We start from the raw sequence: 27670 nt of genomic DNA, 5'->3' as shown, positions 1-27670 counted from the left end.
AAGAAATGTGTAAAATGCATGTAATATGCCTGTTCAGTCTTTACTTGCTTATCCAATAGCACCAATGCAAAAACAAAATCAATAAAGAAGTAGAAATGAATATAACTGGATTTGTAGGAAAACGTATGTGGTTTCTTAGCAATTGCTGTCCGGGTGCACAATTACTATAATATTATTACACTTGCAGATTGTATTTTTCCGCTTGATCAGTTTTTGTCATTGTTAACTATATATGAGGATTTGAGAATCCCTGTTTGAAATCGTGAGAACTAAAAAGCAATGTGCTTTGAATATTTACACAACTAGAGATGCAAATTATACTCTTTTATTTTCAAAATTCGATAGCCCGAGTCATTTATACGTGGTCAATCTCTTCTCAGTTTTAGTTAGTGCTTTTCATTTCCATTTTTTTGGTTCCTTGTTGAAAACAACTTTACACAATATAGTGTATTTATATTGGTTTGAACACATAAATTTTATTCATATATTACATAGAGATGCACTGTATGCTAAAGTTTTTATTACTAAAACAATTTCACTATGCTAGACAATAGACGATAAGTTTCTTGCTGGAAATGAAGCTGAAAGGTATAAAGGTTGCAGAGATTTATATATTTTTATAGAGCTTTATCAATTTTAGGAAATTAAATTTGAATTCATAGATATCATTTTAAATATTGATTGTTTAATTGTCTTTAACTGTCAAAACTACTTATAAAACAGGTCAAACTGCCTTAAATAGGTTTTGATTGTCAAGGTACAAACATTTTTTTGAGTTTATTCTACATGATCAATCAATATGTGCTAGATATATTATTTGTGATACTAAAATTTTGAAAAGACCGAAATGGAAGAGCCAAGCCATCCATCAAAGCCATTTTGTGAAAATCAACCATTTGCATTCAAGGCTAGGATTCAAAAAGAGCTTTAAGATTGTAAGACCCTGTGACACTGGGTTCTCCACTCCAAGCCAGTTGGGCCAATTGCTTGTAGGCCCTTTCGGTGGGATGAGCAGAATCAAAGAACACATATTCACTAACATTGTCACATAGATAATACTCTGTTACGCCTGTCCTTCCACCACAGCTCATTATTCCTCTGTAGGGTCCGCTGCCACAGCATGCTACCTTCCCTTCCTTGAAACCTTAACAAAACAAAGAAAATTAACAAATTATTAAAATTAGCAACGGATATTATATATGTACGTTTTCTTTTGGTACAAGAAATTAAATTATATGTGTACTATGACTAAACTAAGAAATGGAATAGGTATTTATAGATACCATATTTGGAAGGGTGATTGGTTAGATTTTCCAAAAGTGTATGAAAATCAAGAATTGAATATTTGAATCCATTGAGGTTGCTTTGCAGTTTTCGGAGGACCTTGGAAATCTCTATATTGTGTAGTTCAACATATGGTGTAATTGGTTCAAAGCACTTGTTTTCCCCTGCAGGCACCATTGTCCTTAAGAATGGCACACACTCTATAGGCCCAAGATTTGGAAACCCAAATTTTCTTCCTCCAACCTCATATATTTCCTTTTAACACATGAAAATTAAATTAAATAGAATTTTGGGGAAACAAAAGATTAAGAAAAATGCAGAATATTAAATAGAAAATGTTACAAATATAATGTATATGCATCGAATATATATGGGATACATAGGATGGTGGTGTTGCATACTTTGATGACTTGGGTTATGTTGCCTATCACCTGCATTACGTACTGTTCAACCGAATAAGTGTAAAGGAGACTGGAGTTTGTCTGAAAAGGGAATGCGTAGTCGTTGCTTCCAACACTAAACAAGTAAACAGCCCTTGACAGCAAAGCTTTGGCCTCTGCATCTCCTAGTTCCTCCCTCAATACCCTGCTAACATTCTTGAAATATTCAAGTTGAGTTTGAAGGTCTATCACCTGAAAATTGGTATAGATACTTCAGTTTTCAGTACAAATGAAACTTTTCTTCTTGTTAATTATGATAAGAATATTTATAGTATGCTTTAAAATATGAATACAGACAAAGATTATATATATAATACATATATATATTTAATATTTTTATGCCTCTCAACCTTAGTATAGAAGCCTAACAAAGAAATTCAACTTACCGATCCTTCCCAAGTTTCAACAAGAGCGCCAGCTCCTCCTGATGCAAAGTTCACCCCATATGTAAATAGCTTGTTACCGGGTTGTAGATATGGTGGAATGAACGGCAACTTTGCATACTCAGCTGGATTAAAGAAATTAACACGTATATAAAAATATGTATATAAAATTTTTATCTATTGGGTGCCATCACAGGTAATACCGATAGTATATCCCATAAATCATATGTAATTAAGTACCAAATACCCAACAGAAAATTTCTATATATACTTAAAAAAAATATCATGTTTACCAATGAAATCTGGCACTAGACGGCCATCGCAGAATCTGCCAGTTGGGTAGTGAAAGAAGGTTTCACCATATGGCCAAAAGTTAGCCTTGCCAATAGTAGCGTTGATGTAGTTGTTATTCCCAGCATCAAACAATGAATCCCCAAATATGAATAAGGCTGCGTGGTGTTTGTAAAGCCAAGGACGTTCATCAAAGCATTTTGTTTGGATATTGAAAAGACTTATGCAGAAAACAAAGATACTAAGGCAAAAGTTTAACTTTGCCATCACAGACAAACTGCCTATTCGGCTCTCCTACATTAGCTTGACCTTGATAAACAGAGCAGGGTTAGCACTTTTTTCTCTCTCAAGTTCTCTATGAGGTACCTGTCAATGAATTAATCTGTTTATTAATCAATTAATTAATCAATTAAAACCATTGTTATTATGTTTGAAAATTGAATAAACAACAAAGAATGACTGAGTCGTGAGAGTCTAACCTCATTAATGACGAATTGCTCTTAACAAAGGGGCGGAACTACCCCGTGGTCTAGGGGGCCAAGGTATTTTATTTTATTCTTTTATTTTTTACTATATGATATACAATGGTTTTCTGACTTTTTTTGTCATAGTAGTTGTAGACTTGCTTTAAATAATAATATCTATATAAATTATTTTTTATTCCCAATTACATTATTAACTTTTTTTTTGCTTATCAATTAGAAATTTTATTTTATTTTTTTAAATTGTAATTAGAAAATTTTGATATTAACATTATTTTAGTTTTTGTATGGTATCAATTTTGTTCGCTAAAGTATATTCTCTGATATTATTCAAATTGAAAGATTTTTTGAAGAAAATGAATCAATTTTCTAATAAACTTATATAGATGTTAATATAATAAATTATATGAAGTTCTACAAAAACTAGTCATCAAATTTTTATTTAAGGGATTATAAATATATTTAAAAAAAGAAAAAACCTGTCATCAATAACAATTTGAACATTCAAAAAAAAAAAAAAATTGTAACCTGGCCCAAAGATGAAACATTGGCTCTGCCTCTGTCTTAACATAAAGTTAGACAGATATATCCCCATAAGTTTTAGTTTCCAATTTCTTGTTTGCCAAAATAAGTATTTAAATTCCATTATAGAATAAGTTGGATATGGTGAAATACAATTCAGAATATTTTGTTCCATGGAGTTTGCCGAAAGATAATACATAGAATTCGCATTGACTTTTTATAAATCGTAGACTTGGCAATAATATAAACTTGTCTCAGCGAAGAAAATGTTTTTTTATTCATTCTAATAATATAAATATATATATATTTATATATATATATGTGTGTGTGTGTGTGTGTCTACTCCATTTTTAGGTCAAAGAACATCTATATGTATATATATGTATATATATGTATATGTATATGTATATGTTCATTATTGTTAAAAGAAATGTGTAAAATGCATGTAATATGCCTGTTCAGTCTTTACTTGCTTATCCAATAGCACCAAAGCAAAAACCAAATGAATAAAGAAGTAGAAAAGAATATAACTGGATTTGTAGGAAAACGTATGTGGTTTCTTCGCAATTGCTGTCCGGGTATACAATTACTATAATATTTTTACACTTGCAGATTGTATTTTTCCGCTTGATCAGTTTTTGTCATTGTCAACTATATATGAGGATTTGAGAAGCCCTGTTTGACATAGTGAAAACTAAAAAGCAATATGCTTTGAATATTTACACAACTAGAGATGCAAATTATACTCTTTTAATTATTTCAAAATTTGATAGCCTGAGTCATTTATACGTAGTCGATATCTTCTCAATTTTAGTTGGTGCTTCTCATTTCCATTTTTTTCGGTTCCTTATAGAAAACTTTACATGATATAGTGTATTTATTGGTTTGTACGTATAAATTTTATTCACATATTATATAGAGATGCACTGTGTGCTAAAGTTCTTGTTACTAAAACAATTTGGCTGTGCTAGACAATAGACAATAAGTTGCTTTCTGGAAATGAAGCTGAAAGGCATAAAGGTTGCAGAGATTTATATACTTTTATAGAGCTTTACAAATTCCATTACTATCAATTATGGGAAATTAAATTTGACTTCATAGATATCATTTTAAATATTGGTTGTTTAATTGTATTTAATAGTCAAAGCTACTTATAAAACAGGTCAAACTGCCTTAAATAGGCTTTTATTGTCAAGGTACAAACCATTTAGTTGAGTTTTATTCTACATGATCAATCAATATTTGCCAGATATATTATTTGTAATACTAAAATTTTTAAAAGATGGAAATGGAAGAGCCAAGCCATCCATCAAAGCCATTTTGTGAAATTCGACCATTTGCATTAAAGACTAGGATTCAAAAAGAGCTTTAAAATTATAAGACCCAGTGACACTGGGCTCTCCACTCCAAGCCAGTTGGGCCAAAAGCTTGTAGGCCCTTTCTGTGGGATGAGCAGAGTCAAAGAACACATATTCATTAACATTGTCACATAGATAATACTCTGTTACACCTCTCCTTCCACCACAGCTCAAAATTCCTCTGTAGGGTCCGCTGCCACAGCATGCTACCTTCCCTTCCTTGAAACCTTAACAAAACAAAGAAAATCAACAAATTATTTAAATTAGCAATGGATATTATAAATGTACGTTATCTTTTGGAACAAGAAATTAAATTAAATAAGTACTATGACTAAACTAAGAAATGGAATAGGTATTTATAGCTACCATATTTAGAAGGGTGATTGATAAGATTTTCCATAAGTGTATGAAAATCAGGAATTGAATATTTAAATCCATTGAGGTCGCTTTGCAGTTTTTGGAGGACCTTGGAAATCTCTATATTGTGTAATTCCACATATGGTGTAATTGGTTCAAAGCACTTGTTTTCCCCTTCAGGCACCCTTGTCCTTGAGAATGGCATACACCCTAAAGGCCACATGCTTGGTAACCCAAATTTCCTTCCTCCAACCTCATATATTTCCTGAACACATCAAAGATAAATTTAATAGAATTTTGGGGAAAGAAAAGGTTAAGAAAAATTGTAGAACATTAAATAGTAAATATAACAAATATCATTTATATATGTATCAAATATGGGATTTATATTCACCAAACAAAAAATATGGGATTTATAGGATGTTGGTACATACTTTGATGACTTGGGTTATATTGCCTATCACCTGCCCTACAAATTGCTCGACAGAATAGGTATAAAGGACGCTGGAGTTTGTCTCAAAAGGAAATGAATAGTCGTTGCCTCCAATACTAAACAAATAAACAGCTTTTGAAAGCAAAGCTTCGGCCTCTGTATCTCCTAGTTTCTCTCTCAGTACCCTGCTAATGTTCTTGAAATAACCAAGTTGAGTTTGAAGGTCTATCACCTGATAAAATTGGATCAGATACTTAGCTTTAATTACAAACGAAATTTTTTTTTTCTTGTTGTTAATTTAAGATAGGAATATTTGTAATATGCTTGAAGATATTAATATATTATAGACAAACATTATATGTATTTAATCTTTTTAATTATGCCGCTACACCTTAGCATAGAAGCCTGATAAAGAAATTTGACCTACCGATCCTTTCCGAGTTTCAACAAGAGCACCAGCTCCTGCTGATGCGAAATTCACCCCATATATAAATAGCTTGTTACGAGGGGGTAGATATGGTGGAATGAACGGCAACTTTGCATATTGAGCTGCATCAAAGAACACATAAAATTTTATCTATTGAGTGTCATAAGTTTAGAATAGGTTGATGGTAAGAACCACTTTGAATGATTATTAAATCATATCAAAGTATAGGATTTAAAATAAAAAAAATATTAGAATTTAAAATCAAAAAGTTGTTAAATATGGATTTAGTGACATTGAAAATCTTATTTACGAAAACTTAATTTTGTCGAAAACCAGTGATTAATAAATATAATTTTAAATTTCAGATTTTGACGCAATTCAAAAAAATTAAAAAAGAAAGACCTTATAATGGTATTCATATTAAAGACTTTATTTGATTTTAACTATATATATATATATATATATATATATATATATATATAAGTTTGTGTGTGTGTGTGTGTGTGTGTGTGTGTGTGAGTGTGTGTGTTTACCAATGAAATCTGGAACTAGACGGCCGTCACAGAATCTGCCTGTTGGGTAGTGAAAGAAGGTTTCCCCATATGGCCAGTAATTAGCCTTGCCAGTAGTAGTGTTGATGTAGTTGTTATTTCCAGCATCAAACTGTGAATCCCCAAATATGAATAAGGCTGCTTGCTTTTTGTAAAGCCATGAACTTTCATCGAAGCATTTTGTTTGAAAATTGAATAGACTTATGCAAAAAACAAACAGATAAATGTTTATAAGGTTTAACTTTGCCATTACATAGAGACTGCCTATTCTTTTCTCTGCTACAACTATATGCTATATTGAATTTACCTTGATATATAGGGCTGGGCCAGCACTCTCTTCTCTCTCAAATTCTGTGTGTGTACCTTTCAATTGATTAATCTACTTGTTAATCAATTAATTAATCAAGCATAGCATTGGGACTATGTTTGAAAATTGAATTGAATAAAAAACAAAGAATGATTAAGTCGGTTGCATTCTAACATCATTAATGACAAATTTCTCTAACATAAATTAAGATAGATATTTCCCACATGTTTATAGTTTCCAATCCTTTTTTGACAAAATAAGTAAAATTCCATTCTATAATAATTGGATAGAATAAAAAAGTATATGATGTGGCTTCAGAATATGCTAGCTTGTAGTTTGAGAAAAGATATGAGCAGAATTTGCATTGATTTTTTTTATAATTTGTGTATGATTTAGACTTTTCAATAATATATATTTGTCTCACGGAAGGAAATGTCATAAATCGTAATAATATTTAGACGATATATAAAATATGTACTTAATTCTTAGTCAAAGAACATCTATATATATATATATATATATATTTCTTGGTAAACGGCGCAAAAACCAAATAAATAAAGAAGAAGAAAATAATTAAACTGGATTTGTATGGAAAATGTGGTTTGTTAGCCCTTGCTGTCCGGTTCACTGTCACCATAATAAAATAGGCTTACAAATTTTGTTTTTCCTATTGATCAGTTTTTTGACAACTATATATAATATGGCGATTGAGAAGCCACGGTTGAACTGGTGAAAACTAAAAAGCTTTGAATATTTACACAACTAGAAAGCTTTATCTTCAAATTTTGATAGAAAGGCATTTATATGTAGTCGATCTTTTTACGGATTTAGTAGCACTTTTTTATTTCCATTCTTTAGGTGCCATGTAGAAGACAACTTTACAAGATATGGTGCTATTTTTTAGTTCCTACAAATCTATTCATATGTTATAGTATATAGCTGAATTTTATGCTAAAGTTTTTTACCACTAAAACAATGTGGCTGTGCTTCACAATGGAAGAAAAGTTTCTTGCTGGAAATGAAGCTAAAAGATGCAAAGGTTTCAGAGTTTCATATATGGTTATAGAGTTTTACAAATTGTATTATTACCAATTATGGGAAAATTTGAACTAATAAATATCTTTTCCATAAATCTTAATTATTGGTTTTGAAATTGTTTCTCTAACAATCAAACTACCCAAAAAAAAAAAAAGATAAAAATTCCTTTACTCAGTTTTACTGTTCAAGGTATATACATTTACAACTAGAGATTGTTAAGACATTTATTTGTGGTACCAAAATTTTGAGAAAAGGGAAAAGGAAGAGAAGCGTTGCTATCATGCCATGTGTGTGTTAAAATTAATGGGTAAGTGTGACTTGCAGAGACTATAAAAGGTCTAGGGCAAGCAAATAAATATATGCCATACGGCATTTTGATATTAGGGTTTTCAGAGATCTGAGAGTGGTTTGAGAGTAGTGTGTCCATAGGCACTACTTTATATTGTTTTCTATTTTTTCGCAGGATTAAAGATTTAATTTATCAATAGCTGCGTTTGGAGGTTAGTAATTTATGATTAATAGAATTTATTATGTATATTTAGATCCATAAAATTTCTAACAATTGGTATCAGAGCATGTGTCCCGTATGGGATTGTTAGACAGCTGAGACCGTTGTGGGTCAGTGGGAGTTTGTTATAATTTCTGCAGTAATATCTATGTTGAGTATTATTTATTTATTTGAGTATTTTGATACATTGATGTATGTGGATCATTATTTATTTATAAGATGATTTATTACACATATTATTGCTCCTTGTATTTACAGATCTGTTGAGACTATTAGTCTATGTATATGTGTATGTTGATCTACAGGTGCCATGGTGAATCCCTACTACGCAATGTGCTTGAATGAAATGGTTTTGTGTGTTGGGAGATTGCACATGGTTAGGTAAATCTCTACTACCTAGACCGAGTTTATGGCATGCAAAATACTCAGTTGAAATGGTATAATGTTTTGGGAGATTTACTGAGAGAATCTCTATTGCCTAGTCTAGTATATTGTTATGCCTTGTCCGTATACTATATATTTGGATGAAATGGCATTATGGTTCGGGAGATTCTATAGTAAGTGAGTTTGGATTTTATATGATGATGATTATGCAGTCCAAGTGGGAGAATGTTGAATAAATTAATATTTGTGGACTTGGCATAATCAATTACTCACTTACAGTGCCTATTTATGCCATTAATAGTCTCAACCGTGACCCGGTTGGGTGAAGAAGATGAGAGAAACGGCATGCCGTTTGGAGCTTGTGCTGATGTCAGCACGATGTGTCGTTTGCTGACCTCAGCAGCAAAAAAAAAGAAACAAAAAAAAAACTGTTATGTATTTATTTATTTATTTATTATTGGTTCATTTATTTATCTGTTTATTTATTTCATTCCAATTTTATTGAATTAAATTTAAATATCTATGCATGAAAATTTTGATTGTGTTAGCTTTCCCTAAAGAGGCTTTGTGCCTAGTTGGTATAGTAGTATGGAATTTTAAGTACTCACCTGTCGTGAGACTTATTTTATTCGCATTATGTGTACCAATGTAATGTGTGTTGGCATAATGGATGGGTTATCTTTTATTTACCTATAATGAAATTGCCAATATGTTATTTTTCTCCCACTTATTAACCAGGGTCTATACGGGTAACTAGGCTACCCTGTCGGTAGTTTTAGTTGCTTTGTATGATGCCTGGAATGGCAATGGAAGTTAATTAAATGCCATGTATTGCAGGTTCTGAGTTGCCCTGTCGGTGATTCAGTTCAATGCATTTGATTGTGGTTATTTGGTTGACTGTCCCTGGCCTGCGTAAGGGTATCTTTAGTTCTACAAAGACCTTAAGCGATATTTATGTTTGTGTTTTTGTGTTGAGGGGTTGGAAAATAGTAATTGAATTGTCTTAAATTTTTTGAATGTCTTGTTGTTTACTATTTTTACAGCTAGTTGCACCCCAAACCTTCTGCCCATGACTGCCATGATGAAATTGGATGGGACAAATTATCAAAATGGAAGAAAACTTTAGTTATGAATTTGACCTTCATGAAATTGGATTTGGCTTTGGAGATAGATCCACCAGAGGTACCGACTGATGAGAGTACTGCAGCAGCTAAGAAACTTTATGAGGATTGGAAGCACTCTAATAAGTGCTATATGATGATGATGGAGAATTACATGGATGAGGCCATATATGCTAGTATTCCTAAAGTGGATACTACAAAGGGACTTCTTGAGGAGATAGGAAAGAAGTTTATCAAGTTTGATATGAATGAGAAGCATCATTATTTGGACCTATTGAATAATACCAAGTATGATGGTATTAAAGGAGTAAGGGACCATATTATGCTACTTTCCTCCTATTATAATAAGCTGAAGGACCTTAAGATGGACATTGGAGAGGAGTTCTTGACCTATTCTATAATGAGGAGTCTTCTGTCACAGTTTCATAATATAAAGTCGAATTTGAATACTAAGAAAGAAGGTTGTAGCTTGGAGGAATTGACTGCTATCCTTGTCAAGGAAGAGGATGATATTAAATTAAGTAAGTCTAGGTCTGTTGCTATGGTTTCACATCAGGTAGATAAGTCCAAGAAGTTTTTCCAAAAGAAGGGACAAGGATTCAAGCCAAGACAAGGTTTCAAGCCTGGGCAGGGTTTTAACCCCAATAGGAAGAAGTTTTTTGGTATGAAGCCTAAAGGGCCGAGGGATGGTGTTTTTCAGATTAGAGAAAGGAAAGAGTACTTCAATGGAAGGTGTGGATACTGCAATAAAGTTGGACACAAGAAGATAGACTGTTGGACCTTAAAGGGAAAGCAAGAGAAGAAAGGGAATGATAAGGCAAAGGGGGCCAACCAATCTTGAGCAGCATGTTTATATGGGAGATAACTCGAGAGTGAAGGTGAATATCATGGGAACAATCAAGTTAAAGTTTGCCACTGGATATGTTTTAGAATTACAAGAAGTTTCATATGTACCCTCAATTAGGAGGAATTTGTTATTTGTTTCACTTTTGGATAATCAAGGTTTTAGTTTTTTGTTTGGGAATAATAAAGTTGAGATGTATAAGGATAATAAAGTTGTTGGTTTTGGAACTTTATGTGGCAATTTATATAGACTTGATTTATTTAGTAATGGTCTTAATTCTTCTATTAATTCTGTTGTTGACCTTGTTATTGCTTCTAAACGTCCAAGAGTTAATGATAATTCCTCAATGTTGTGGTATAAGCGTTTGGGACATATTTCTAGGCACAGGATGGAAAGGTTAGTGAAGGATGAAATACTTCCTAATCTTGATTTCTCTGATCTGTTGACTTGTGTTAAATGTGTGAAAGGGAAGTTAACTGCCAAGGTAAGAAAGGATAAGTTAGCTAGGTGTGGAGATATTTTGGAGTTAATCCACACTGACGTATGTGGACCTTTTACACCAACTGATTTGGGTAGTTATAGATATTTTATTACCTTCATTGATGATTACTCTCGTTATGGACATGTTGAGCTTATTCGTGAGAAGTCAGATTCTTTAGTTGCCTTTAAAGAGTTTAAGGTAAAGATGGAGCTTCAAAAGAATAAGAAAATAAAAGCTGTAAGGTCTGATACAGGTGGTGAGTTTTATGGTAGATATGATGAGACTGGAAGGAACCTGATACGAACCTAGGATGACCTGCTCCTAAACCCGTATTATATTAGCCCGGATCTTAATTAAGTTCAAGTTCTAATGGAATGGACCTCAACCTTTAACCAACCTGTGGTTAGAAACCTTGGTATAATGTAGACGCCACAATAGGGGATGGAAAACCTATTGATAAGTCAAGCTAAAACAACCAATTCTCTAATGGTGTTTTAGGTGTTCTCAAAGAACAAAGAGATAATTAATCTCACAAGTATTTTCTTAATCAAATCCAAGTTTAAAGTTATCTTATTAATGAAAAATAAGCCTTTAAATAGGCTTTCAAAGAAACAAAATAAACCCTAAAAACCCTAGGAAAAACCGGCCACTCAATGAAAAATTCTACCTTGGCCGAAACTTTCCTTTTCCTAATCTAATTTGGATTAATTAATTCCTTTATTTTGAATTAGGAATTAATTAATTTACAAAGAAAATAATAAAATAATAACTTTCCTAATCTTATTTGTCCAAAAAATAAATAAATAGAAACTAAAAATAATGGTAGTTTCCTAAAACAAAAAGTAGAATAAAATTAGGAAACTAAAATACTAGCTTTTTGACTACATTGACTTTGACCAATTCTTTGACCCAAGTGAGCTCCAAATCAGCTTCAATATGCTTTGTAGGATGCCAAATAAGCTTATTGTGAAGTTCCTCACGTTGCCCTTGCTTGGAAGTAAGAGAAAAGGCTAATACAGTAAAATACAGTAAAGCCCGCGAAGAATACAGCAAATCCGGCCTTTCCTTCTCCTTGTGTGCAAACCTTCTTGTTGGTCGGCTTTGAAGCTGCTTTGGCTGGTTTCTATGAATCATCCTCCATATAAATTAAACCCATAAAGATGGGGTTCCAATTCATACAACCCGGCCTCTTTATTGTTACCAAAAACGTCACCCGACCCTGTTTTGGCTTCTATTGCTTGTATGAGTAAAACAGGCCTTTGTTCTTTAGATATGGCCAACCCCTCTTGACTATGACTTATTCCTTGTATGAAGACAGCAAGATTGTCCTTGAACTTCTTGGCTTGGGCCCTAGTGATCGGCCCCACCTTCATTTGTAATGGGTCAGCACCCCAGCGGGTTGTTGGTCGAGCTGTCTCGGGTGGATTCGCATCATTCCCCTCCTCTTGAAAAGGATTTGTCCTCAAATCGAAATCATCACCTGCAGTAAAAGGAGATAAATCAGCAACATTAAAGGAAGCACTAACATTATACTCACCCGGTAGATCAAGCTTGTAAGCATTGTCGTTTATCCTCTCCAAAACTTGAAAAGGTCCATCACCCCTCGGCATGAGTTTTGATTTCCTTTGTTCGGGGAATCTTTCTTTCCTTAAATGCAGCCACACCCAATCTCCAGGTTCAAACACCATTGATATTCGGCTATATATTAAAATGTCATCAAAATAAACAACCACAAATTTACCAATAAATGGACGCATTACATGATTCATAAGCCTCATGAAAGTACTAGGTGCATTGGATAATCCAAAAGGCATAACTAACCATTCATATAGTCCATATTTAGTTTTGAATGCGGTTTTCCATTCATCACCTTCTTTCATCCTAATTTGGTGATAACCACTCCTAAGATCAATTTTTGTAAACATGCAAGCACCATGCAATTCATCAAGCATATCATCTAATCTAGGAATGGGATGTCTATATTTGATGGTAATATTATTTATAGCTCTACAATCAACACACATTCTCCAAGAACCATCCTTTTTAGGTACCAACAAAACAGGAACAGCACATGGACTTAAACTCTCACGAATATATCCTTTATCAAGCAAATCACTTACCTGTTTTTGCAGCTCCTTTGTTTCTTCGGGATTGCTCCTATAAGCTGGTCTATTTGGTATGGAAGCCCCTGGAACAAAGTCAATTTGATGTTCTATCCCTCGAATAGGTGGTAGTCCACTTGGAATTTCACTTGGGAAGACATCTCCAAATTCCTTCAAAAGAGAAATCATTGAACTTGGCAATTCAAGTTCTTCAAAATTAGTTTGATCATTAAAATAATTTTCTTTGTAAAGCATGACCAACAAAGGTTTCTTACACTCAATAACCTTATTAATATCCCCTAAACTCAAATAAAAATTCTGGTTTTTCCTCTCTTTTCTTTCTTTTCTTTTTCCTTCCTCGGTTTGGCTCTCATTGGCCGAAATTTCCAGTTTTTTTATGCTCTCGGGTTTGCTCTCTTTTCTCACCTCTCTCTCGGCTTTTTCTTGGTCTTTCCACTCAATATGAACCTTAGAACCCTTACCTTGGTTAACAACCTCAATCTTACCTTCTTGAATGGATGGTGAAGCCGTTGGTGCCATGCTTGCTTTTTCCTTGAGCTTTTCGGCTTCTCTCCTTTGTTGCATTTGTAATTGGTCCTTGTAAACCTCTTTAGGAGATAATGGTTCCAGCTTGATCTTCTTCCCTTTAAACCTGAAAACAATACTATTTTCTCGACCAAAATGAGTAGCATCTTTATCAAATTACCATGGTCTACCTAATAGTATATGTCCAGCAATCATAGGTACAATATCACATAAAACTACATCCTCATATCTACCTATATTAAATTTTACTTTGGCTTGTTTGTTTACTTTCATCTCACCACTATCATTAAGCCATTGTAATCTATAAGGTTCTGGATGTTTAATTGTTTTCAAACCTAATTTATCAACTACAAGATTACTTATCACATTAGTACAACTCCCACTATCTATAATCATGCTACAAATTTTACCTTGTATTTCGCAGCGAATGTGGAAGATGTTTTCTCTTTGTATCTGCTCTTCATCTTTGTAGACAGCAAGTACTCTCCTTGAAACCAAGCTCAACTCGGCTTTAGATGTATCTACAGGTTCGGTTTCATCTTCATTACATTCCTCCTCTTGCTCGGTTTCAGCGCCACTTTCTTCACTTGCGGATTCCAGCTCACCATCACCCTTTAATACCATGATTCTTCTATTTGGGCATTGGCTGGATATGTGTCCTCTTCCTTGGCACTTAAAACAAATTATTTCTCTAGATTTTTGAGGTTTAGGATCAGATTTTATCTCACCTCTAAGTGCTTGGACAGATTCGGTCTTGACCTCCCTTCTTGGCCGGTTGGTTGATTCTTCTCCTAATTTCGGCCTCAACTTGTTTTCATAAGTGGAATTGTTTTTCCAGCCACTTGAACTTGTCCTTCCACTGCTAGAAACTCCTCCAAACCGTGTACTAACACCCCTCCTCTTGAATTGGTTCTCAAGTTTAATGGCTACATGCAACATCTCCTCCAATTCCAAGTATTGTTGTAATTCAAGTTGGTTGGCAATGTCACGGTTTAACCCTCCAAGAAATCTTGCCATTGTTGCCTCTCTATCCTCCCTCATGTTTAACCTCATCATTAACATCTCCATCTCTTTGTAATAATCCTCCACGGACCTACTTCCTTGAGACAAAGATTGAAGCCTTTGATGCAGCAACCTTTGGTAATGGGATGGCACAAACCGCTTCCTCATGACTCCTTTCATTTGTCGCCATGTTGTAATTAAGTCTTCACCAACCCTCCTTCGGGTGCTTTGCTCATTTATCCACCATTGGAGTGCATAATGGCCAAACTCCATTGCTGCCATCTTCACCTTCTTACCTTCCGAATAGTTGTGGCAGTCAAAAATCATCTCCATTTTCTCTTCCCACTCCAAATAAGCTTCAGGATCACTTTTACCCATAAAAGGTGGGATATTAACCTTGATATTTCCCAAATCTTCATCTGTATCCTCCCTCCTATATCTCCCACGGCCAGCTCTATCTTGGACAGCAAAGGTTTCGTCCATACCTTCCTCAAAGTCACCGTCCAATGGCTCCTCGTCAAATTCCTCTCTCGGCCTCTCGCGACCTCCTCGTCCTCGGCCTCGTCCTCCATGGAATTCTTTCCTATTTCTTGTATTCGGCCTTCCTTGTGAGGCTTCTAATCTTCCCACTCTTTGGTTTACATGCTCAAATTGAGCACTCATCCGCTGTATTGATTCCAAAATAGTTCTCAAGTCCACTTGGTCTCCACTTCCGGTAGCTCGGTCATCGCCATGAAATGCTACGGACTCTTCCTCATTGATCCTCAAAGGTGGATCCCCTCTTCTTATTCTAGAATCTGCCATGTTAGTAAAATACTACAAAAATAAATAAATAAATAAATCCTCACAATATTCACTCCCTCACGTGTTTCACTCAAACAAGGTCTCGACACTCGTGTTTGCACACTAGTTTTGGCTTTTACCCTCTTTTAAGCTCTCACACTCTTGCCTTTTTCCACTCAATGAATTATCTCAAAGTTCTAATTAAAACACCCACAAAACAGCAATTAGATCACTAGTATGTTTTAATTAAACTTATCAACAAAGCAGTAGCAAAAAGTAGGCAATACCGAAAGAATCCAACAAATCCTAATTTTTCAGCTTTCTAGACAAGAAAACACAAAATAATGGGAAAACGTTGGAATTTTTGAAAACTGCACCAGATGGTAGTAGATTATGAGTTCAAGAATAAAATTCCAGAAAAAGAAATTCAAAATCGAACAAGAATCAAATTGAACAAAAATATAGAATAGTTGTTGGTTGTTGTTCTTGTAATTCAAGTTCTGTATCAATTCCTTTATCTAATTTTAATCCAAATAATTTAAGCACCCAAAATCCAAATATCCAGCAGCAAAAATAATTCTCCAGCAACTCAAATATTGAATAAATAATAAAAAAACCAGCAGCTCCAACAAATTTCCAGCAAACAAATCAAACTCCAACAAACCGAAATATTTTTTTCTTCTTTTTTTTTTTTTTTTTTATATTCGGCTTTACCTTCTTCTTTTTTTCACTCACAGAACATAAACAACTGCAGTAGCAAGAATAATTACAAAATTGCAATTCCAACTCCAAAACAAACACCAAACCCATGACCTCCAAATAAACAAAATGTGCAGTTTTTTTTTTTTTTTTAAATGTTGCCGCAAACTTTTTTTTTTTTTTAATATATGAATGCAAATATTTAAGACTAAAACAGCAAAGGAAAATCAACAAAACCCAAAATTATCAAGAACAATGATAAAAGACAACCAACAAATTAGGAAACAAAAATATGATAAAACTAGGAAACCTAATTCAACTAGGAATGAATTTTTTTTTTTTTTTTTTAAAGATATGCTGAACTTGTATGGGACAGATGCAACTTTAACCTAATGCTAAAATTGCAGAATAACACAAAAAAAAAAAAGTAAATAAAGATAGATCAAACCTGAACAAAATTTAGCTCTGATACCAAATGATACGAACCTAGGACGACCTGCTCCTAAACCCGTATTATATTAGCCCGGATCTTAATTAAGTTCAAGTTCTAATGGAATGGACCTCAACTCCTAACCAAGCTGTGGTTAGAAACCTTGGTATAATGTAGACGCCACAATAGGGGATGGAAAACCTATTGATAAGTCAAGCTAAAACAACCAATTCTCTAATGGTGTTTTAGGTGTTCTCAAAGAACAAAGAGATAATTAATCTCACAAGTATTTTCTTAATCAAATCCAAGTTTAAAGTTATCTTATTAATGAAAAATAAGCCTTTAAATAGGCTTTCAAAGAAACAAAATAAACCCTAAAAACCCTAGGAAAAACCGGCCACTCAATGAAAAATTCTACCTTGGCCGAAACTTTCTTTTTCCTAATCTAATTTGGATTAATTAATTCCTTTATTTTGAATTAGGAATTAATTAATTTACAAAGAAAATAATAAAATAATAACTTTCCTAATCTTATTTGTCCAGAAAATAAATAAATAGAAACTAAAAATAATGGTAGTTTCCTAAAACAAAAAGTAGAATAAAATTAGGAAACTAAAATACTAGCTTTTTGACTACATTGACTTTGACCAATTCTTTGACCCAAGTGAGCTCCAAATCAGCTTCAATATGCTTTGTAGGATGCCAAATAAGCTTATTGTGACGTTCCTCACGTTGCCCTTGCTTGGAAGTAAGAGAAAAGGCTAATACAGTAAAATACAGTAAAGCCCGCGAAGAATACAGCAAATCCGGCCTTTCCTTCTCCTTGTGCGCAAAGCTCCTTGTTGGTCGGCTTTGAAGCTGCTTTGGCTGGTTTCTATGACTCATCCTCCATATAAATTAAACCCATAAAGATGGGGTTCCAATTCATACAACCCGGCCTCTTTATTGTTACCAAAAACGTCACCCGACCCCGTTTTGGCTTCTATTGCTTGTATGAGTAAAACAGGCCTTTGTTCTTTAGATATGGCCAACCCCTCTTGACTATGACTTATTCCTTGTATGAAGACAGCAAGATTGTCCTTGAACTTCTTGGCTTGGGCCCTAGTGATCGGCCCCACCTACATTTGTAATGGGTCAGCACCCCAGCGGGTTGTTGGTCGAGCTGTCTCGAGTGGATTCGCATCAGAACCCAGGGCCTTTTGCTATTTATTTGAGTGAGTGTGGCATTGATGCGCAATATACGATGTCTGGTACACCTCAGCAAAATAGCATAGCTGAGAGAAGGAATAGGACTTTGTTGGATATGGTGCGGTCTATGTTGGCAAATTCTAGGTTGCCAGATTATTTGTGGGGAGAGGCTTTAAGGACGGCGGCTTATATTTTGAATCAAGTTCCAAGTAAGTCCGTTCCTAAGACACCTTTTGAGTTGTGGTCAGGAAGAAAGCCTAATTTGCACCATTTTCGAATATGGGGTTGCAAAGCTGAAGTAAGGATTTATAATCCCCAAATTAAGAAGTTGGATCCTAAAACCATTAGTGGATATTTTGTTGGCTATTGTATAGGATCTAGAGGTTCAAGATTCTTTTGTCCTTCTCACACCACCAGGATCGTGGAATCAGACAGGGCCATTTATTTTGAAGATGATTTTGGATTTGATGATATTAATGGAACAAGGGTGCCTCAATTTAGAGAAGAAAGTGTTTTCATTCCCAGTATAGTTGTTCCTGATAGAGATATTGTTGATCCAGTAGTTGATGGACCAGTAGTTGGTCAGAATGAACTCATTGTTGAAGAGCAGGATATTCCAGCTATTGCAGATACTGATGTGCCTTTGAGGAGGTCACAAAGGACTAGGAGATCATCTATTCCTGATGACTATGAGGTTTACTTGCAGGAGCATGAGTTTGACATAAGTGATGATTCAAATCCAGTCACTTATAAGAAGGCCATAAGCAGTTCAAACTTAAATTTTTGGTTGGATGCAATGGAAGATGAAATAAAATCCATGGCATCAAATGGAGTTTGGGATTTGGTTGAGTTACCAGAGGGTAGCAAGCCTATTGGGTGCAAATGGGTCTTTAAAACTAAAAAGGACTCCAATGGTCAAGTGGAGAGGTATAAGGCTAGACTTGTAGCTAAAGGGTTTAGCCAGAAAGAAGGAATTGATTATACAGAGACTTTCTCTCCTGTATCCACAAAGGATTCTTTTAGAATCATTATGGCGATTGTGGCGCATTATGACCTGGAGTTGCATCAGATGGATGTCAAGACTGCTTTTCTGAATGGTGATTTATATGAGGATGTATATATGGTTCAACCAGTTGGTTTTCAACAAACAGGGAATGGTAATTTGGTTTGTAAGTTTAAGAAATCTATTTATGGTCTTAAGCAAGCTTCAAGACAATGGTATCTTAAGTTTGATGAGGTTGTCATCCAAAATGGTTTTAAGGAGAATGTTGTTGATAGATGCATATATAAAAAGGTCAGTGGGAGCAGTTTTTTATTTTTGGTGTTGTATGTTGATGACATACTTTTGGCTACTAATGACACTGACCTATTAGCTGAGACAACAGATGTTGTGCAACCATTTTGATATGAAAGATTTTGGAGAGGCTTCTTTTGTTTTGGGCATCAAGATTGTTCGAGATAGAACTAATTATGCGTTGCAATTGTCTCAAAGAGCCTATATTGATAGAATCCTTAAGAGATTTGATATACATAATTGTTCTCCTGAAAGTGTACTGGTCACAAAGGGTGAAAGATTTTTTAAGGATCAATGTCCCAAGAATGATAAAAAGAGGATGGCGATGAGAAATGTTCATTATTCTTCAGCAGTAGGTAGTTTGATGTATGCTCAAGTATGTACACGGCCTGATATAGCTTTTGCTGTGGGTGTGCTTGGTAGATTTATGAGCAATCTCGGTCCTATTCATTACCAAGCAGTTAAAAAGGTCTTTAGGTATCTTCAGGGTACTAAAGATCATATGTTGACATATCGTCACACCAACTCTCTTGAAGTAGTGGGTTATAGTGATGCAGACTATAAAGGTTGTGTGGATGATAAGAAATCTACCACTGGTTATATATTTATCATGGCAAGAGGTGCTGTGTCTTGGCAGAGTCCCAAGCAGTCAGTGACAGCATCCTCGACTATGGAGACAGAGTATGTGGCGTGTTATGAGGCTACTCGTCATGCAGTTTGGCTTCAAAATTTTATTCGTGATTTGGAAGTGGTTGACTCCATTGAGAGGCCTATTATGATATATTGTGACAATACTGCAGCAGTATCTTTCTCCAATAATTTAAAAAGTGCCCCTGGTGTGAGGTACATTGATGTTAATTATTTTGTGGTTAAGGAGAAAGTTGAAGAAGGCCTTATTACTGTTGTTCACACGCCTACTTACAGCATGGTGGCAGATCCACTGATCAAGGCCTCATTCGTAGGCATATTTGAGGAGCATGTGTCCCGTATGGGATTGTTAGACAGCTGAGACCGCTGTGGGTCAGTGGGAGTTTGTTATAATTTCTGCAGTAATATTCATGTTGAGTATTATTTATTTATTTGAGTATTTTGATACATTGATGTATGTGGATTATTATTTATTTATGAGATGATTTATTACACATATTATTGCTCCTTGTATTTACAGGTCTGTTGAGACTATTAGTCTATGTATATGTGTATGTTGATCCACAGGTACCATGGTGAATCCCTACTACCTAGTTTGGGTATATTGTTGTATCCTGTCGATAGGCAATGTGCTTGAATGAAATGGTTTTGTGTGTTGGGGGATTGCACATGGTTAGGTAAATCTCTACTACCTAAACTGAGTTTATGGCATGCAAAGTACTCAGTTGAAATGATATAATGTTTTGGGAGATTTACTGAGAGAATCTCTACTGCCTAGTCTAGTATATTGTTGTGCCCTGTCCGTATACTATATATTTGGATGAAATGGCATTATGGTTTGGGAGATTCTGTAGTAAGTGAGTTTGGATTTTATATGATGATGATTATGCAGTCCAAGTGGGAGAATGTTGAATAAATTAATATTTTTGGACTTGGCATAATCAATTACTCACTTACAGGGCCTATTTATGCCATTAATGGGACTGGCTTATTTTATTATTTTGTAGTAGGGTCCTTGGTCACACACTTTCTATAAGATTTCAGTTGGCCCATTAGACTGGAGGACCAACTCTCTTTAAAAGCCCAATGACTTACCCATATTTTTCCTAGTATTATTATATTATTAAATTATTAGTATTTTGTGTGTGTTAAAATTAATGGGTAAGTGTGACTTGCAAAGACTATAAAAGGTATAGGGCAAGCAAATAAACATATGCCATACAGTATTTTGATATTAGGGTTTTCAGAGATCTAAGAGTGATTTGAGAATAGTGTGTCCATAGGCACTACTTTATATTGTTTTCTATTTTTTTGCAGGATTAAAGATTTAATTTATCAATGGCTGCGTTTGGAGGTTAGTAATGTATGATTAATAGAATTTATTATGTATATTTAGATCCATAAAATTTCTAACATTTTTTATCATGAAGAATTTGTTATACATATCTATCATCTAGAACACCTTCATTGAATCTGAATAGGTATAGAATCATAATCACATAAGAATGCTTTCATTTCATGCCATCGCATATCATTTCATTTTTCTTTTTCTTTTTTTTTCTTTTTTTTGAATTAGTCTAAATGAAGTGCCTACCAAATTTTCTTACATAGGTAAAGTGGCGATGAGCAAGCTCTAGCAAGCTCTCGAGATAATGCTATACACCATTTTCTTTCTGGATGGAATTGAAGAGGCTAGTGGTTCTAATTTGAAAGCTCTGATTTCACTGCTTGATCATGGTATGATGATTGATGATCATGGACATAAGGTTACTTTAAGGAACAATATTTTCATGCTTGCTTCAAATGTAGGAAACAAACGCTTCATTAATTTTCTTCATGAGGTCCAAAAGCGTTTTACTTAAGTTGATGAGGTAAATTTAGTAGACTGCACTGTAGCTTTTTTAAAATGCATTTTAAGTGGCTAGCATTGCTTCATTTTAAGTAGATATGAAGTACATAGAAATTGATTAACTTCGCTTTTCTAATGTTTTTGTTTTCTACAATTAATAAAGGCTAGTTCCTCCATGGTAACGACTATTTCTATTCATTCGGTAGGAAAACAAAATTTTCAGGTCAGAACTGCTGAATCACGTGGATGAAATAGTATTATTTAACCCTTCTATTCATGATGATCAACTTAAATCTTTTTTAAGGCTTTCAATGCCAACTGCTGGGGGATTGGAGGCTGTTACTTTCAAAGAATCATTTAGGCACTTGTTTATGCCTAATAATAATAAGGTGATTATCAATAATAGCGTAAAATGAGTGTGTGGTTTATCCTTCCCTTGACTTTCCTATTAAAAGTGTATATATATATATATATATATATGTGTGTATGTTTGCTTTTTGTAGGGATTGTCACAAACACGAAATCATTCTTGGCTAGCAAAGAAATATCTTTTCAAGTGGCTGGTTAGAGATAGAATTAGCAAGAGAGAAAAAAAGAAGAAGAAGAAAATGAAGAATGGATTAAACTCCAAACAGTTTGTACAACAGCAAAAACAAGCGAACCTAGAACGGGCTTACTTTCTATTTAAGGAGAGTTACTTGAGTTTTGGATTAGTCTGAAAAGTGTAAAGCATATGTTTAAGAGTGCTTTTTTTTTTTTTTTTTTTTGTAAGACCAATTCAGTACCACAGTATAAGTTTGTGAACTACTTAATTTTTTAATCTCTGAAATTTAAGAAATAATACATAAAATATATTTTCTTAATTAGTTTCAAATAATTCAAATATCTCTTTGAGGATGTAAAAGCCAGAGAGAGTTGGTTTTCCATTCTGCGATTGTTTGGCAAAGTTGATGGTTGGCTTTTTCAGTGAGATGAGCAGCGTCAAAGGAAACATATTCACCAGCATTTTCACATAGATAATACTCTTTCACACCCCTTTTTACCTCCACAGCTTGAAATACTTCTGTATGGTCCATTGCCATAGCATGCTGTTTTTCCCTCCTTGAAACCTTGGCAATGAAACATATATATAGTGCATCAGAGTACAAGCATAAAATTAACACCGTACCATAACCATATTAAGAAGGGTGATTAATTCATTGGTCCAAAAGGGAGCAATATGGGAGGAAGTGACTAGTTGAAGAATCTACATGAAGACTCCTAATTATGCAATCGTGGGACAGTTTGACTAGAATCATGAAATATTATTTTGAGCTAAAAAGTTATCAACTTTCCCTATAACTTAGGCTATTAGCTAATGAAGCCCGGTACTAAATCCAAATACGGGCTTCAGTTTTTGAGTTGGACCGGAAAGCCCATCTATCGGAGTGCAATAGCCGTTGATGATGTGCTTCTACTCTAATAACATAAATAAGAAGCTTGGAAAGATCTTGGTTACCTTTGATAATGAAGCTTATGTAACACCCCATCCCAAATCGCACCGGAATTCATGCACGTTGACCGAGGTTGACCGTTGACCGTTGACCAAGGGGTCAAATGTTGACTTTTTGACTCGGTGGGAATTTCGAGTTGACCAGGGTACCGTGGCAAAGTGCATGATGCCACGAGTTCGTAGACTGGTAGCACGTCGAAAACGGAGCTACGGTTTGAAAGTTATGGGCGAAACAAGTTGCGGTCTAAACTGTCCAAAGAGTGCCGGGGTTGACTTTTTGTTTATGGGGAATTGAGCTTTGACTCATGTATGGTTGTGAAGTGCTCGTCGATACGAGTTCACAGACTAGCGGCACGCTCAAAACGGACATCCGGTTAAAAAGTTATGGACGTTTAAAGTTTGCCGGATATCGTAATATTTTAATGTTTTTGGGTTAGTGAACAGTGAAACACCACGTGTCAGCTTCTGATTGGTCCACGTGGCATGAACAGTGTCACACAGGGTTTTTATTTGTTAAAACTCTCGGGGAAGAGAGAGAAAGAGAGAGAGAGAGACAGCCGGCCACCGGAATTTTTCCACTGTTCCGGCCGATATACAGTACACGCGCTGGCCAGCAAGGTTGCCCTCCCCAATTTTTCTTTTCCCCTCACATGAGAAAACACCCAGCCCCCACCCGAAGCCTCCTTCTTCTTCCTCCTTCTTCTTCCTTTCCTTTCCTTCTTCCTCTCGGGCCCTCGTCGTTTCTTCATTTGCAGCCACCGGACGGCCACACGTGCCGGCCACCGGTGAAGCCCAGACGCCGCCGGATGCGCCCAGATCGGGCCGGTGAAGTTGGCGGCGGCGGGTTAAGTTTTTCCCGCGATTCTCACCGTTTCCGGCCAACCCAGCTCGACCCATACCTCTATCCCACCATTTTTGACCCCTCTGAGTCCATTTCCGTGATTAGATTGCCCAAAACCCCCACCATTTGAGAGATCTCTCAAGATGAAATTCGGCCGGTACTTCCCAGGCAAATTCCGGTCACCACCGGCGGAATTGGGGTCAATGGAGACCGGTAATGCGATCCTCGTTCCATAGGCTTCGTTTCGGTATATTACTCGTCAATTTTAGTTAACGTTTGTGTTTAACCCCCCGGGTACTGGGTATTATTTACCTGAATAAAATATTATTTTATTTGATTATGTGTGAATTGTGTTCTAGGAGCACGTGTGCGTCGCGGAATTGATCCCATGGAGGATCTTAGGTTAATTGCGTGCTCCAGGTGAGTGACCCACCTTTAAGAATATTTTGGGATAATTAATTATATTATGTCGTGTTAATTTGATATCTAGAATTATGCTCATGTGGTGGAATTTAAATATAATTGTGGGAGAAATATTATTTTATATACATATATACCCATTGATGCTAAATGGAATTTTGGGTTATTAAGAAATTCCCGATTATTATTTTATTGTGATTTAATTTTATTTATTATGCATGAGCAAGGTATTTTCATTAATTAATTGTATCTGGATTTTAATATTATTTTGGGCATAATTTGATTTTAAATATTTCAAGGAAAATATTGGTTTAATTGGTGGTTTAAATTTTATAATTATGCCTGTGGAATATTATTTGTTGAACCTCGTGTTACGAGAAAAATTATTGGTATATTGTTATCGATGGTTTCGTACCAGAAATGTTAAAAGAAAATGTGGGATGGTGAATTTGAAAACTGGTATATTTCCCACGGTGATTTTTGGAAAATCGGTACGGTAATAAGAAATTTAATAATTATTTTAGACGCACTCATACAGTATTGGTGTTCTGGCTGTATATGTGGTTAGCATGCAAGTTATTATGTCTCCCGTGAGTTGCTATTGCACCAAGGACAGGCAAGTTTGATATTGGCCATAGCCGCCCCCCTCCATGGCCAGGATGACGGTTTCAGCAGCGGCGTTGTCGGGATGCCGAAGCTCCGTATGCAAGTTTCTCTCTTTAATCTCCCCGCCAGTCGGTGCTCGGGACGCTGGGTATCGGAAGGCATCACTGGTATATGGTGTGGTGCGTCAAGTATAAATTTTCAGATAGAAATTTCAAACCCTATAGTATTCTAAAATTATTTATTGGGTTTTATTACATTTTATTTATATTTGGATTGTTTAATTATTATTTATTAAATTAATGATTCCTTGGTTTTGGGCATTCGAATAATCGGGTTTTGCGAAAATGTTTTAAAAGGGGAACATTTCCAACGGAGTGAATAGTGAGGGTTTTGAGAGAAATTATTACCTTCAAATGTTTATTATTTATTTAATTGTTTGGTATTGATTAATTAAATTCCTTTTATTGTTATATTATTAATATTAAAAGTGTACAGTAGATAGGGTCACTCACTGAGATGATTAGCATCTCATATTTTTAAATTCCGTTCCCCTAGGTCCAGGTTGGGAGACGTGATCGTCCGGGACAAGCCCGACGTTTCAGTTCATTGCCGAAAGTCCAAGAAGTATTTCCTCCCTTTTTCCTCTTCATCTTGTATTGCTTTGTTATCTGTCATTGTATTAATTCCACATATATGTGTATAATGCTCTGTATACTATATTGGACATTTAGTTGTTAATTATGCACTGAATTATTGTTATCCATTTGGAGTGCTGCAAATTTGTAGAATTATATTGTAGTAACATGGGAGGAATAAGGGGATGTATATAGAAGTGTGTTTTCAGTGCAGGAAATTTGTGGTAAGTCCAACCCTTAGGGGAGGTTCTGCCGGATTTTCCATTGGAGGGTCCGGTAGAGTTTTCCTGGGATCAGAGCTTGTCTAGTGTTCCAGTGAGAAATTTTGGACGGGTCCTAACAAATTAAATCACATAATGTGCCATAGGCATAATTATAAAATTTGAAACTACCAACTTAAACAAATATTTTTGATGAAATATTAAAAAAATCAAATCATGCCCAAAAATAATATTTAAAATCCAAATACAATTAATTAATGAAAACACATTGCTCATGCGTAATAAATATAATTAAATCACAATGATAATAATCGAGAATTTCTTAATAACCCAAACCTTCATTTAGCATCAATGATTATATATATATATATATATATAAAATAATATTTTTTCCATAATTAGATTTAAATTTCACCACATGAGCATAATTCTAGATATTAAATTAACACAAAATAAATATAATTAATCATCCCAAAATAGTTTTGAATGTGGGTCACTTACCTGGAGCACGCAATTAAACCAGGATCCACCATAGGATCGATTCCACAACGCACACGTGCTCCTAGAACAACAATTTACACACAGTCAAATAAAATAATATTTTATTCGGGTAAATAATACCCGGGGTAAATAATACCCAGTACCCGGAGGGGTTAAACACAAACGTTAACCAAAATTGACGAGTAATATACCAAAACGAAGCTTATGGAACGAGGATCGCATTATCGATCTCCATTGACCCCGATTCCGCCGGTGCTGGCCGGAATTTACCCGGGAAGTACCGGCCGAATTTCATCTCCTCATAACTCTTGAACCACTTCGAATTTAAACAATTGGAGGCTATATTTGAACTTAGAGGACCCAAAATAGGGGAAAAGGGGTGGAAGACCGGACTGGGTTGGCCGGAAACGGCGAGAATCGCCGGAAAAACTTAACCCGCCGCTGCCGACTTCACCGGCCCGATCTGGGCTCGTTCGGCGGCCTTTGGCCGGGAAATTTGGAGGTCGGCATCACCGACGAACGGGCTTCTTCCCTGGCCAGCCCGTGTGACCGTCTGGCGGCCGGAATTAAAAAAAATGGCAAGAATCCGAGAGGGAGAAAGGAAGGGAAAGGAAGAAGAAGGAGGAAGAAGAAGAAGAAAGAAGAAGGGGCCCGTGGCCCTTTTTAACCACGTGGGGAAAGGAGAAAAAAGGAAAAAAGAAAAGAAAAAGAAAGAAAAAGAAAGAAAAATAAAATAAAATAAAATAAAATAAAATAAAATAAAATAATTAAATAATATTAAAAATAATATTATTATATAAAATAACAATAATAAAATAATATGGTATTAAGCATGGTTGACATATGGCATCTCATCATGGTGACACATGGTCACATTTATTAAGTCACACGGGGCAAATTATTACACGTTTTAAAAAAATAATATTAAAATAATACGGTGTTTTAAAACTTTGCAGGTCCATAAGTTTTTAACCAGATGTCCAAGTTAGGTGTGCCGCTAGTCTGTGGACTCGTATCGACGAGCACTTTACAACCATGTATGAGTCAAAGCCCATTTCTCCACAAATAAAAAGTCAACTTCGGCACCCTTGGACAATTTGGACCCCAATCTTGTTTTGCTCATAACTTTCAAACCGTAGCTCCGTTTTCAACGTGCTACTAGTCTACGAACTCATGCCAATGCGTACTTTGTAACAGTATCT

The 27670-nt window shown here is 35.1% G+C and overlaps 3 protein-coding genes across 4 annotated transcripts in view; all 3 read right to left on the bottom strand.

Moving 5' to 3' along the window:
- LOC132800507 (GDSL esterase/lipase 4-like) overlaps positions 1–27670 on the bottom strand; it is a 69424-nt gene that overhangs the window by 20234 nt on the left and 21520 nt on the right. The gene's annotated exons all lie outside the window — the stretch shown is intronic.
- LOC107435009 (GDSL esterase/lipase 1-like) lies at positions 722–2755 on the bottom strand. Of its 2 annotated transcripts, none has more exons than XM_060813731.1 (5): positions 2401–2755; positions 2111–2232; positions 1716–1916; positions 1284–1539; positions 722–1144 (listed from the first exon to the last, which is right to left on the bottom strand). In XM_060813731.1, the coding sequence occupies exons 1-5, from the start codon at positions 2663–2665 to the stop codon at positions 909–911; spliced, it is 1080 nt and encodes a 359-aa protein (XP_060669714.1). In that variant the 5' UTR covers positions 2666–2755; the 3' UTR covers positions 722–908. The 2 variants fall into 2 exon arrangements, with proteins under 2 accessions (XP_060669714.1, XP_048329686.1); XM_048473729.2 differs by having other exon boundaries at positions 724–1144; positions 1686–1916.
- LOC132805016 (GDSL esterase/lipase 1-like) lies at positions 4653–6778 on the bottom strand. The gene is made up of 5 exons (XM_060819736.1): positions 6511–6778; positions 5978–6099; positions 5552–5782; positions 5127–5382; positions 4653–4987 (listed from the first exon to the last, which is right to left on the bottom strand). Exons 1-5 carry the CDS (start codon positions 6776–6778, stop codon positions 4752–4754), a joined length of 1113 nt encoding a protein of 370 aa, XP_060675719.1. The 3' UTR covers positions 4653–4751.

This window comes from Ziziphus jujuba, chromosome 1 (genome assembly GCF_031755915.1).
Source record: "Ziziphus jujuba cultivar Dongzao chromosome 1, ASM3175591v1".
Taxonomy (NCBI): Eukaryota; Viridiplantae; Streptophyta; class Magnoliopsida; order Rosales; family Rhamnaceae; genus Ziziphus; species Ziziphus jujuba.
The sequence above is the reverse complement of the archived record's forward strand: the minus strand, read 5'-3'. Positions and strand labels throughout refer to the sequence as shown.